The sequence below is a fragment of the Pantherophis guttatus genome, chromosome 14 (assembly GCF_059756535.1).
Source record: "Pantherophis guttatus breed Tessera chromosome 14, ASM5975653v1, whole genome shotgun sequence".
In the NCBI taxonomy this organism is placed as follows: domain Eukaryota; kingdom Metazoa; phylum Chordata; class Lepidosauria; order Squamata; family Colubridae; genus Pantherophis; species Pantherophis guttatus.
In genome coordinates, this window is record NC_142076.1 from 11,274,452 (window position 1) to 11,287,129 (window position 12,678).

At 46.3% G+C, this 12,678-nt stretch overlaps 1 protein-coding gene across 3 annotated transcripts in view; it reads left to right on the top strand.

Moving 5' to 3' along the window:
• Positions 1–10,494, top strand: part of CAPN15 (calpain 15) — a 111,924-nt gene extending 101,430 nt beyond the window's left edge. For all 3 annotated transcript variants that reach the window (XM_060692946.2, XM_034430323.3, XM_034430324.3), the window contains exons 6-12: positions 505–630; positions 2,666–2,818; positions 3,910–4,071; positions 5,342–5,568; positions 7,076–7,242; positions 8,208–8,386; positions 9,862–10,494. In XM_060692946.2, coding sequence (XP_060548929.1) covers positions 505–630; positions 2,666–2,818; positions 3,910–4,071; positions 5,342–5,568; positions 7,076–7,242; positions 8,208–8,386; positions 9,862–10,039 — 1,192 coding nt within the window. In that variant the 3' untranslated portion in view covers positions 10,040–10,494. The remainder of the gene's footprint in view (positions 1–504; positions 631–2,665; positions 2,819–3,909; positions 4,072–5,341; positions 5,569–7,075; positions 7,243–8,207; positions 8,387–9,861) is intronic.
• Positions 10,495–12,678: the final 2,184 nt, after the last annotated feature.

A 12,678-nucleotide genomic window follows, 5' to 3' on the forward strand; every position in this document is an offset into this window, starting at 1 on the left:
GAAAATGTAGAGGATGAATACCTAACTTCCCAGACTCTCTGTCATCTAAGGTCATGGTTGTGCCAACGGTCCTTTTTCAAGAGGCAACCGGACTTCCTTTGTTTTTTTCCTTGAAGAAGTTTCGCTTCTCATCCCAGGAGCTTCCTCAGTTCTGACTAAAGAAGCTTCGTGGATGAGAAGCGAAACTGAAGAAGCTTCTGGGATGAGAAGCAAAACCTCTTCAAGCCAAAAAAAAAAAAAAGTCCAGTTGTCTTTTAAGAAAGCATCTTCAGGACATCAAACTTTAAATAAGACTGGAAGCCACACCCAGTCCTGGCACCTTCCAGGTGGACTTCTACTCCCAGAATTCTTAGCAGGGGCCAAGATAGCTGTGGAACTGTGGGATTTGAAGTCCACACATCTGTGGAGATTGCCAAGGTTGGCAAACTCTGGCCTAAATCTTTGTCCCTTTTTCTTTCTCTTGTACCTTCCCCACATTTTATTCCCATTTCTGTTACTCTTCAGCTTCCTCATGGGAGCATCGTGTGGAGGAGGCAACATGAAGGTGGATGATGCGGCCTATGAAAGCATGGGTCTTCGCCCACGACATGCGTACTCCATATTGGATGTACGAGACGTGCAAGGACGCAGGTAAACATGGCTGCGCTGATGATCCTGCCCGCTTTGCTCATGGACAGCTTGCTTGCTTTAAAATTAGGGGGTCTATAGATAGAACCATTTTCAATCTAGAAGTTTGGCAGTTCGAATCTCACCAGGCTCAAGGTTGACTCAGCCTTCCATCCTTCCGAGGTCGGTAAAACGAGGACCCAGATTATTGGGGCAAATAGGCTGACTCTGTAGTTATTTCTAAGTTATTCTTAGTTATTTCTTCCTCTGTTGGTACATTTTAACCACATACTAGCTATCTTGTTTTTAGATGATTCCTCTTTATGCTTCCTACTCTGCAATATTTTAAGATTTGCCCAGTTAAGAAGCGCGTGCCACATTTTTTTATGTGTTATTTTATTTTTGTGATGCAGTATTTTATCTCATCTGTTTGATTTTACTTTTTTTTTATTTTCCTAAGCATTGACTAGATAAACTATCTTTAAAAAAAAAAAAAAAAAGAAGGCAATGAAACAATGACAGAGCTGCAGTTGCCAATCTGCAGAGAGAATGGATTCGGGCAGCACTAATAACTTCCGTGTGTAACTACACAGAAACTGTCATCTCGCAACACAACAAACCACAAATCAGCCAACTCCATTAAGCACAAATCCAACTGGGCCCCGATATACTGTTCCATGTGTAACGTGATCCTGGAAGATTGGGTTGATTGAAGCAAATCACTGTTTATTATTTACTGATTGTTAATTTATTTCTCTGTGTATTTACTGTATTTCTCATAAAATAACAAAGTTGGAAGGGACCTTGGAGGTCTTCTAGTCCAACCCCCTGCTTAGGCAGGAAACCCTACACCACTTCAGACAAATGGTTATCCAACATCTTCTTAAAAACTTCCAGTGTTGGAGCATTCACAACTTCTAGAGGCAAGTTGTTCCACTTGTTAATTGTTCTCACTGTTAGGAAGTTTCTCCTTAATTCCAGGCTGCTCCTCTCCTTGATTAGTTTCCATCTTCGATTTGCTGACTGTGTTTGAGTTTAAAACTGAGCCATGGCTTATTAAACAAACCATAACTGCTTGTCAATTAATTAACATTAACCTGGGTAAAGGGATGTTGTCTCAACATCATGTGTGAATCCAAACACTGGTAAAATAACTGTCTAGATTGAGAAAGAATTCGCCAATGGGAAACATCTAAAATAATAATTTTAAAAAACATCTCTTTGATTCCAGAATATTGTTTTGAGCCAGCTGCCAAATATGTTCAAACCACCAGATAATCAAGTGAAACCAATGTAATCATGTAAGGTTTCTTAAATCAAGTTGTAGCCCTATTTTTTTTTCAAAAAAACCCCCAACCACTTTACATTCTTGCTGGCTTTCAGCGGGATAAGCTGTAACCCTTGTCACGCTTTCCTGTTTAAGCACAGCAGGAATTATTTTCCCAGCGAACACACTCGGCATCCAATTCGATGGAACCTAAGACAGCGGACAAAATGGTTCTAATATTCGGAAGGCTGACGCTTATTCATTCATTCAATCCGTTGTAAACTCTTTAATCTGCCAATCTTTGTATCTTCGTAAATGCAGGAGAAGAGCAGGCACAGCTGGGGTTGGGGGTGGGGGTGGAATTAAGTGCGTCATCAGCCTAGAATCGTTGCGTTGCCAAAAATGTCCAACTCCTTCAATACCATTGACCTTTATCTGCCGCCAATTTAGTACTGAACTTTAGTTGACTGGATTGTTGTGTATAGGTTTTTGAGCGATAAATCTTTCTGAGCTGCATCTTAACGGATGTTCCTGCGCCTAATTTTAATCTCGTCAACTGAAGATCAGTACTACCTTGGTGCCAGATAAGGATCAATGGAATTCAAGAAGGATTGGACTTCGGCCGTTTGTGGCAACGTAACAATTCTAGGCTGATGACACATTTAACTCCGCCCTCCCAGGTCCGCCTGCTCTTCTCCTACAGTAAAGAGTTTATGCCTTATTCTTAAGCTCAGAGTAAGAGCTGAGTAACCCATCTTTTTCTTCTTTTTCTCCTCCCTAAATCCCTTTCAGACTGCTGCGACTTCGTAATCCCTGGGGCCGCTTCTCTTGGAATGGCAGCTGGTCCGACGAATGGTCCCACTGGCCCTCCCATTTGCGTCACGAGCTGATGCCCCATGGGAGCAGCGACGGGGTCTTCTGGATGGAATACAGCGACTTCATCAGGTATCTCCCAGGGGGAGCCAGCTTGCGTCCCAGAGCCCTTGGGTTGCTTGAGTTCGGCTGTGGGATTGTCAGGTTGTGGATTTTAAGATCACAAGGTAGAAATGCTTCCTGGGTCTGCCTGTCTGTCTACATATACCATAAACACACCCACCCACCAACCCACACCCACCCACACACACACTTGATCTACTTATCTGTCTTTCATCTATATCTATCGATTGATCGATCTATCATCTATCTATCATCTATCCATCCATCCATCCATCCATCTCGTCTAATATTTATATCTATCTAGTCTTTGTTTGTCTGTCATCTATCTATTATCTATCTATCTATCTATCTATATCTATCTATCTATCATCTATCCATCCATCTCCCCTAATATTTATATTTATCTGTCTTTGTCGGTCTGTCTGTCTGTCATCTATCTATCCATCCATCCATTCATCCATCTCCTCTAATATTTATATCTATCTAGTCTGTCTTTGTTTGTCTGTCTGTCTGTCATCCATCCATCCATCCATCCATCTCCTCTAATATTTATATCTATTTAGTCTGTCTTTGTCTGTCTGTCATCTATCTATCTATCTATCTATCTATCTATCTATCTATCTATCTATCTATCTATCTATCTATCCATCCATCCATCCATCCATCTATCCATCCATCCATCCATTCTTCTCCTCTAATATTTATATCTATCTAGTCTTTGTTTGTCTGTCATCTATCTATCTATCTATCTATCTATCTATCTATCTATCTATCTATCTATCTATCTATCCATCCATCCATCCATCCATCCATCCATCCATCCCCTCTAATATTTATATCTATCTAGTCTGTCTTTGTCTGTCTGTCTGTCTGTCTGTCATCTATCTATCTACCTACCCACCTATTATCTATCTTCTACCTACCTACCTACCTACCTACCATCTTCTGCCTTTATTGTTTTTGCAAATAACTCAAGGCTATGAACGTATCCAGCACACCTCCTTCCTCCTATTTTTCCCCACAACAACCATCCGGTGAGGTGGGTTGGACTGAGAGAGAGCGACTGGCCCAAGGTTAAGAGATGTTGCTTTCTTTTCTAGGTATTTTGACTCCGTGGACATCTGCAAGCTTCATTCCGACTGGCACGAAGTGCGTGTGCAGGCAGCTTTCCCCAACAAGGCCAGTGGGCCCATCACGGTCACGTCACTGACTGTGCTGGAGCGAGCAACTTTGGAGTTTGCCCTTTTCCAGGAAGGCAGCAGGTGAGGCGGAAGATCAAGCCAATTGGGTGAAGAACCGAGGCTCTAGCAAGGAAGATCGTAAAGTGGGGCAAAGCTCACTTAACATCTTGCTTAGCAATGGAAACGTTGGGCTCAATTGTGGCCGTAAGTCGAGGACTGCCTGTACTGTGATCAGGAGCAGAATCTGGATTGCATCTGTAGACATGGTAGAGTGAGTGGGTTGTAAACGGCTGGTTCCTTTCTGACTTGTAGCTTATCTAAAAGTTCTTCTCAAATTAGAGAGCTGGAGATCTATTGTGTTGCGGTTTCCACAAAGCCCCAGCCACCTTAGAAATGTGGGAGTTGGAGTCTAGCCGACTTGGGGAAAGATGGTCTATGGCCGTGATGGTAAACCTATGGCACAGGTGCCACCTGTTGTCAACTTGCAAAGCTTTCAAGTTGCCATGAGCAGGAGGGAGGGAGAACTGATAGAGCTGATTGATTTCCCTAACTGAAGTGCATTCCATACATTCTTCCTGACTGCAATCAGAAGGAGGGTGTTAGGCTTCACAGCCAGCCAAAGTGGTTAATTGGAGAATGTGATTTATGACATGGCCAGAGAGGAGGGGAGAGACAGGGTCATAGGGGAAGGTAAATCTATGTAGGATCAGTCCTAACTGCATCCGAGTATTGCCGGAATGTTGCTCCTAATAAATGAATATATTTCCTTTGAAGTTTGGATCATGGCTCATGAATTAATTAGGGCATCTTTCAGAAACTTGACACCTGTGGCACGTGGAGCCATATCTGTGGGCATGCTAGCATTGCCCTAGCTCAGTTCCAGTGCGCATGCGCGCGCCGGCCAACTGATTTTCTGGCCTTCCGGGCCCACTGGAAGTTGGGAAACACGCTGTTTCCGGCCTCCGGAGGGCCTCCGGGGGTGGTGGTGAGGAAGGCCGTTTTCGCCTTCCCCAGGCTCCAAGAAAGCCTCTGGAGCCTGGGGAGGGCGAAAAATGGGCCTACCTGGCCCACCATGCCATCATGTGCCAAAAACAGGGGCCACACGGTGTGTGTATGTGTGTGTGTGTGTGTGTGTGTGTGTGGCACGTGCATGCATGGTGGTCAGGGCACATTGAGTTATGGGTGTGGGCACGCACGTGTGCGATCCTCCTGCGCTCCCACCGTTTTTGGCACGCGACGGCAAAAAGGTTAACTATCACTGGTCTATGGTATCAATCCTCTTGGTTTGGTGAGGGGAGTCCATTTAAACTCACGCTGACTGCTTCAGTGACTCCATCTTGTCCTTTCTCAGACGCTCAGACACCGTGGACAGCCATCTCCTCGACCTCTGCATCATGGTGTTCCGAGCCACCTTCATCAATGGGAGCAAGCTAAGCCTGGGACGCCTGATGGCCCACAGCAAGCGAGCCGTCAAGAAATTTGTCAACTGTGACATCATGCTGGAGCCGGGCGAGTATGCCGTGGTGTGCTGTGCCTTCAACCACTGGACTGCCCCAGTGCCAGGAACCTCAGGCCCAGGTGAGAGCAGTGGGTGACTTGCTCGGAAGGTAGGACTGAGACGGAATAGAAAGATGCCAGCGTTTGAAGAAAAGCCCTCTTTAAGAGTCACAGTGGTGCAGTGGTTAGAGTGCAGTACTGCAGGCTACTTCTGCTGACTACCGGCTGCCTGCAAATTGGCAGTTTGAATCTCACCAGGCTCAAGGTTGACTCAGCCTTCCATCCTTCCGAGGTGGGTAAAATGAGGACCCAGATTGCTGGGGGCAATGTGCTGACTCTGTAAACAGTTTAGAGAGGGCTGTAAAAGCACTGTGAAGCCATATATAAGTCTAAGTGCTCTTGCTATTAATCGTTTCAAGGACTCTCTCCAGAAGCCAGTGTGAAGTGTTGGTTGTTGAACTGGAGCGGGGGAGTCCGAGGCTCAGTGATTCAATCAGCCACAGACACTCCCGGGGTTTCCCTTTAATGAGATCTTCAATACAAGAGAATATTTTGTAGCTCAGGGTTGAGCTGTGAGGTCCTCAATGCTCTCTGAGCTTGGTGGTTTTCCTACAGATGTTTCATTACCAAGCTAGGTAACATCATCAGTGCTAGATGGGAAGTGGGATGGGGGCAAAGAAGAGGAGAAGGAGGAGTCATCCTTGGTGCTCTCTCAGTTTGGCTGTTTTCCTGCAGACATTTCATTACTAAGCTAGCATTGGTGGGATTCAGCCGGTTCGGGCCGATTCGGACGAACCGGTAGTTAAATTCTGACTGGCCCCGCCCCTTCCAGGAGTCCCCATGTGCTCTATTTTGGCTCCCAAGTAAATGCAGGGAGGCCTAGGCCCAAAACAGGGCACAGGGGGGCAACCCCCGGAGGCCCATTTTGCTCCGAAGAGGCTTCAGGGAGGTTTCCTAAGCCCTTTTTCGCTCCCAGGAGGCTTCAGGGAGGCCTCCTAGGCCCAAAATGGGGCGTGGGGGGAGCGCCTCCCCAGCCCATTTTTGCTCTCAAGGGGGTGCAGGCCAAGTGCTGCCTGTCACACACCCCTGGCCACGCCCCCCATGGCCACGCCCACCCAGCCCATCATTAGGGCAGAGAACCAGTTATTAAATTGTTTGAATCCCACCACTGCAAACTAGGTAACCTCATCAGTGCAGAGCTAAGCAAATGAGATTTTCTCAGCGGGGTTCTTCTCTCATGGTAAACAAAGAGTTTTGCACCTGGAGTCAAAGCAAGACAAAAAAAAAAAAAATCTGACAAATCTATCTTAATTATTTCCTTCTTAATTTTCCCTTGACATTTGCTCCCTTGGGTGAAAAAGGAGCTTCCACCAAATAGTCAATTGAATAATTCAGTGTTTTATGTTTTCCTGGGAAAAGTTAACCGAAGTTCCTAAGTGCTGAAGAGAGGCCTTCATTCTTCAGATAGGATGACTTTTGGATCCTCTTAAGCTCGCGGTAGGGATGCCAGGCAGGATGGTGTAAAGCTTGAGGTGCCGTCTCCTACAACTGAACCCACATCTCTGCCATATCTTTCCATCTCTTTCAGGCTCCAGCCCTACATCTAGCAGTGAATGCCCGCCTACCGAAGTCTCCAGCTACATCTTAGCCATCTACGGTTCCCGCCTAGTGATGGTAGAACAGATTGAGGCCCAATCGACCACCTTGGCCGACGCCATCATTCTCCTCACGGAGAACAAGGGCGAGCGGCATGAGGTGGGTGTCGGTAGCCATCATCCTCTTGAAGAGTCTGTAGAGTTTTAGATTTGAGTTTGGGGGTCCTGATTATTGACATTAAAGCGATTAGAAAAGAATTTTTTTTAAAAAAAGATCTCAGTTCTCTTCAGGATCATTGAGTAACCTGTTGACCAACCCAATCACTTAACTATAGCCTGGTCAAGGATGTCCAACCTTGGTGACTTTAAGACCTGCGGACTTCAAATCCCACAATTCCACAAGCGGCAGCTTCTTTTAGAGCAGGAGTGGCCAACCTTGCCAACTTTTGTGGACTTCAATTCCCAGAATTCCCCCAGCTGTGCTGAAAGAAAGCTGTGCTGGCTGGGGAATTCTGGGAGCTTGTCAGAGTTAGTTGCAAAAATCACATCCAGAAAGCACACACAGATAACTGATTCAGCAGGATTCATTAACTTCTCTTTATATATAAAATAACACATACAATGCCAAAAGCAGATTCTTCCAACGTGGTACCCTGTTTTCCCCAAAATAAGACATCCCCTGATAATAAACCCAATCGGGCTTTTGAGCGCATGGCAATAAGGCCAAGCGCTTATTTCAGGGTTCAAAAAAATATAAGACAGGGTCTTATTTTTGGGGAAACACGGTAGCAAGTAGAGATTGTGAATAAGTACAAAACACAGGCAGAGTACAGCAGAGAAGAGTCTAGTTTCAGTTTCAGTTCAGCAAGACTAGTTTCAGTTTCCAAACAGTCCCCATTGGCTGACTCAGTTGCTATGCCTATTCATTACCATGGTTACCATGGTACCATGTCTCTGCCAGTCATGAATTCTCTGACAGAGTTAGAGTCCACAAGTCTTAAAGACACCAAAGGTCGGACACTCCTGGCTTAAGTGTGATGGGATGCAAACTTTATCCCAACCTTCAATCTGTTGACCTACGACTCCTTCAGACTAACAGGCTGATTATTTTCCTTTCTGGAACAGGGGCGTGAAGGGATGACCTGTTATTACCTGACCCACGGCTGGGCCGGTCTCATCGTCGTGGTGGAGAATCGGCACCCCAAGTCCTATCTCCACGTCCAGTGTGATTGCACAGATAGCTTCAATGTTGTGTCCACTCGGGGCAGCTTGAAGACACAGGACAGTGTGCCACCTTTGCACAGGTGAGAGCCCAGGAATGCAAAATAGCATGTGAGGTATGGCTGGTCTGATGTGCATTCCAATACTGGAGCTATGGAACTAAGGAGAAATGAGATCCCTAATCAGCCTTTTATTTTATTTTATTTCATTATTTCATTATTTATTTATTATTTATTTATTATTTTATTTAATTTTGTTTTATTTTATTTAATTTCATTATGTTATTATTTATTTTATTATTTTATTATTTTTTATTTCATTTTATTATTTATTTTATTTTATTTATTTATTTATTTTTATTTGATTTATATGCCGCCCTTCTCCGGAGACTCAGGGCGGCTTACAATGTGCTCAGCAATAGCCTTCATTCTTTTTTTGTATATTTATACAAAGTCAGCTTATTGCCCCCACAAACTGGGTCCTCAATTTACCTACCTTAGAAAGGATGGAAGGCTGAGTCAACCTTGAGCCTGGCAAGATTCGAACCTGCAGTAATTGCAGGCAGCTGGTCTTAATAACCAGCTTAATAACAGGGTGCCTTAGACCACTGTACTACCAAGGCTCTTAATGCCTTGGTAGTATTATTTATTATTTTATTTTATTTCATTATTTTATTTTTTTATTTTATTTTATTTTATTTCATTATTTTATTTTTTATTTTATTTTATTTCATTATTTCATTACTTATTTTATTTTATTTCATTATTTTATTATTTCATTTCATTTTATTTTATTTTATTTTATTTATTTATTTTATTTTATTTTATTTTATTTTATTATTTTATTTTATTTTATTTTATTTTATTTTAATTTGGGCCCTTGTGTATGTGTGTAAGTCTGCAAATCAGATTTCAGTGACTGGACCTAGTCCCTGTGGCAAGGTTTTTCAGAAATGTTCTGCCATTGCCTATTTCCTAGGGTTGAGAGAGAACGACCGGCCCAAAATCAGCCAGCTGGCTTTGGTGCTTAAGGCAGGACTAGAACTCACCATCTCCCAGTTTTTAGCCTGGTGTCTTATCCACTAGTCCAGCTGACCTTTCATTTATTATATATTATTATTATTATACCTGGCAGTTTTCCTGGCAAGGTGTTTTCAGAAGTGGTTTGCCATTGCCTGCATCCTAAGACCGAGAGGGAAGTGACTGGCCCTAAGTCACCCAGCTTGCTAGAAAATTCTGACGGTGCAGTGGTTAGAGTGCAGTATTGCAGGCAAACTCTGCCCACCGTCAGGAGTTTGATCCTGACGGGGCTCAAGGTTGACCTCCATCCTTCCAGGGTCATTAAAATGAGGACCCAGATTGTTGGGGGCCATAGGCTGACTCTGTAAACTGCTCAGAGAGGGCTGTGAAGCATTGTGAAGTGGTATAGAAGTCTAAGTGCAATTACTATTGCTATTACTAACTACTTCTTCAGACTCAAGAAACTCTCTCACCTCCCTCTCCCGTCCTTTCCCCCCCCCCCCCTTCCCCTCTTCTCTATTTTGGTTCTCCTCCTTCAGGCAGGTCCTGGTGATTTTATCCCAACTGGAAGGAAACGCCGGATTCTCCATCACGCACCGCCTGGCTCACCGCAAGGCCACCCAGGCGTTCCTGAACGACTGGATGTCAACAAAGGGGACGCACAACCCCCTGCTCACCCCCGAGGTGGCGGGACTTCACGGACCCCGGCCGCTATGACAAAGGGCCCCCCCAGCCCCCCTCTTCTGCTTCTGCCTTTTTCTAGCCCCGCCTGTCTCGCGCATTGCCCCAGCCGTCCGTGCAGAGCCCGTCAGGATTAAGGAGGACCGACGAATCGCGGGTTTCAAACTAAGCGCCTCGTCTCCTGTTCTCTGGGGTTAGGCCGGGAGCTGCTCAGGTTCCCTTCCCTCCTCCCTCTCTTGAAAAACCCATCTCCCCTTCCCCCCTCCTCCCCCCTTTTCCCACAGAAGATGCACTTTATCCAAAGCTGCGGTCAGGATAGGAGAGCAAGGAAAAAAGATTTTAGAGCTGGGGGGGAAGGATGCCCCCCTCGCAGGTTCCAGCATACCGAACGGCCTGAGCGCTGCCAGCTGCTTGGCGCGGGGGCGTGGTCGTCCTTCCCCTCAGCCACCCAGATATCCTACGGCTGCAACAATATACCTCTGGCGAATCTGTCTGTCTGTCTGTCTGCCTGCCTTCCCTCGCGGTTCATGGCGTCAGCAGCTGAGGGGCGTTAGAGTGGGTTCCTTCGCTCCATTGAGGGTGAAGGAGGTGGGTTTTCATCTCCCTTCTAGTTGTCCGGGCCCAGGAGATTCCCAGCAGGGGTTGCCCAACCCTGGCAACTTTTAAGTCCTGTGGACTTCGACTCCCAGAATTCCCCAGCCAAAATTTAAGACCTGTGGACTTCAGCTCGATTCAAGCAAGCTATGCTGGCTGGGGAATTCTGGGAGTTGAAGTCCGCAGGTCTTAAAGTAACCAAGGTTGGAGACCCTTGATTTCCAGAGAGATGGAGCCTGCCAAATCCACCTGGGTAGACCTGGCCTGCAGTCGCCAAAGGTGAGTTGGCGTTTCACACTAGGCGCCAAAGCAGGTTGCATATGATGCCACCAGCCACCTCACCATGCAACACATTAAGAAGCAGCTGTGGAAGACTGGTGGTGGACCAGGGGTGCACTTTTCCTGGAGGGACCTGTTGCTGCAACACAACAGAGCCATACTGAAGACATATTGAGCTTGGGGGGGGGTCTTTTTGCTTTGGCACCTTCCCCTGGTTCCCACTCCCATCCGAGGCTGGGTGAGGAACCAAAGCCCACCCTTCCATATTTTGGTGGCCGGCCAGCTAATGCTTTATCCGCCTGGGAAGAGCAGAAGGTCTTGATTTGTCTTTGTGTTGTTGTGTCCTTGTCGGTGTCCTCCAAGGAGGCGAAGCAAAGTGTGCGTTTGTTGGGTTGCAATGTCCTTCCGTTGCAGCTGGAGGCCGAAAAAAAGGAAGTGAGCGCACAGGACACCCCTGGCCCCTTAGAAAGAGTTGGGAGTCCATTTCCTTGTGCGAGCTCTCTAGCTGTTAAAAGAGGGAGGGGAGCACTCCCCTCCAATGTCTGCTTTTGGCCCCTTCCCCTTCCCCCCCAAGAAAGATGAACCAGAAATCAGCCATGGGAAGGAGTGGAAAAACAGGTTAGGGATTGTTTGTCCCTCTGCCTTCCGTGCTCCAGGTTTAGCTCTACCTGGAAGGTTTTGACAGGTGGGCATATACCTGAAGACGTGGAGTGAGCTTAGCACTTTTACATTCTGCAGTTGGACGCTCAGCCTCCCACAGAGCCCCCAGTAGAGAGATTCTTCCATTTTTCCCATGAAGGTGAACTGAATCCTGCAGGGAGATGCTGGGCTTCCAATGGATCAGTCAGAATAGTTGGGAGATGGTCAGGAGGAGGTCGAAGGGGAGTCGCTGAGCCTCATCAAGATCTGTGGAGTTTTAGACTCGGGAACAGGGTAATCCGGGGCAGGGTTTCGAGTGAAACGGGATGGGTTCAAACCCCAGGGAAGCAGGGATAGCGTTCGTCTTGCCCAACCTTCTTGATCTTAAAGAGAGGATTGGAGGACTCAAGAATGTTGAGGAGTCAGCAGTAGCAGATGTTCCTCTTTCGGTTCTCTAAAGGTTTAGGGAACCTGGACTTCGTGGTCTCCTGTCTAAGCTCACCGATTTCTGCCCCTGTGCTGCTGATGAAGGCATCTAGAGAAGGTTTATCTCAAATCTGCTACAGATAGGAGATAAGCCCCTTTCCTCTTCCTCAGCCTCTTGTCTAGGCAGAAGATGCAGGAGGATAGCAAGGGTGGGGCTGGGAGAAGGGGTGGACTTGTGCCCTTCGCTTGAAATTTGAGAGGGGGTGGACTGGGAGCAGGGGAGGATTTGGCCAGTTTGCTTGGCATTTTTCTCCAGAGATTAGTTGGTGTTTAGCAAGACCAAAAGGGAAGTGAAATCAACACTTGGCCATCGTTGGCTTAACAAGTCATCTGGAGATGCATGCGGCAACTGAATCTTCTCCAGGGACTTTGGTCTACCACATAGTGGGAACGACAACAATCAGGGTTCATCCTTGACCGTTGGAATCTCCTGCCGAGGAAGCCACCAGACCATGCCAACTTTTTAAGCTCTGTGGGCTGACCACAAATGGGACAGAGCCATAGAGAGAGAGAGAGAGCGTTAACTCAGGCCAATCAGAGAAGGAAAAAAAAGGGTGAAAGGATCTAGGTATCCTTAAAGAAAGTGGTGCAACCTGCTCCTGTGTAAACACAGCAGCTGGAAATTAGGAACTGGAGATGTTCTCCTGCACCATTCAGTGTCATCCTCCGGTGTCGAG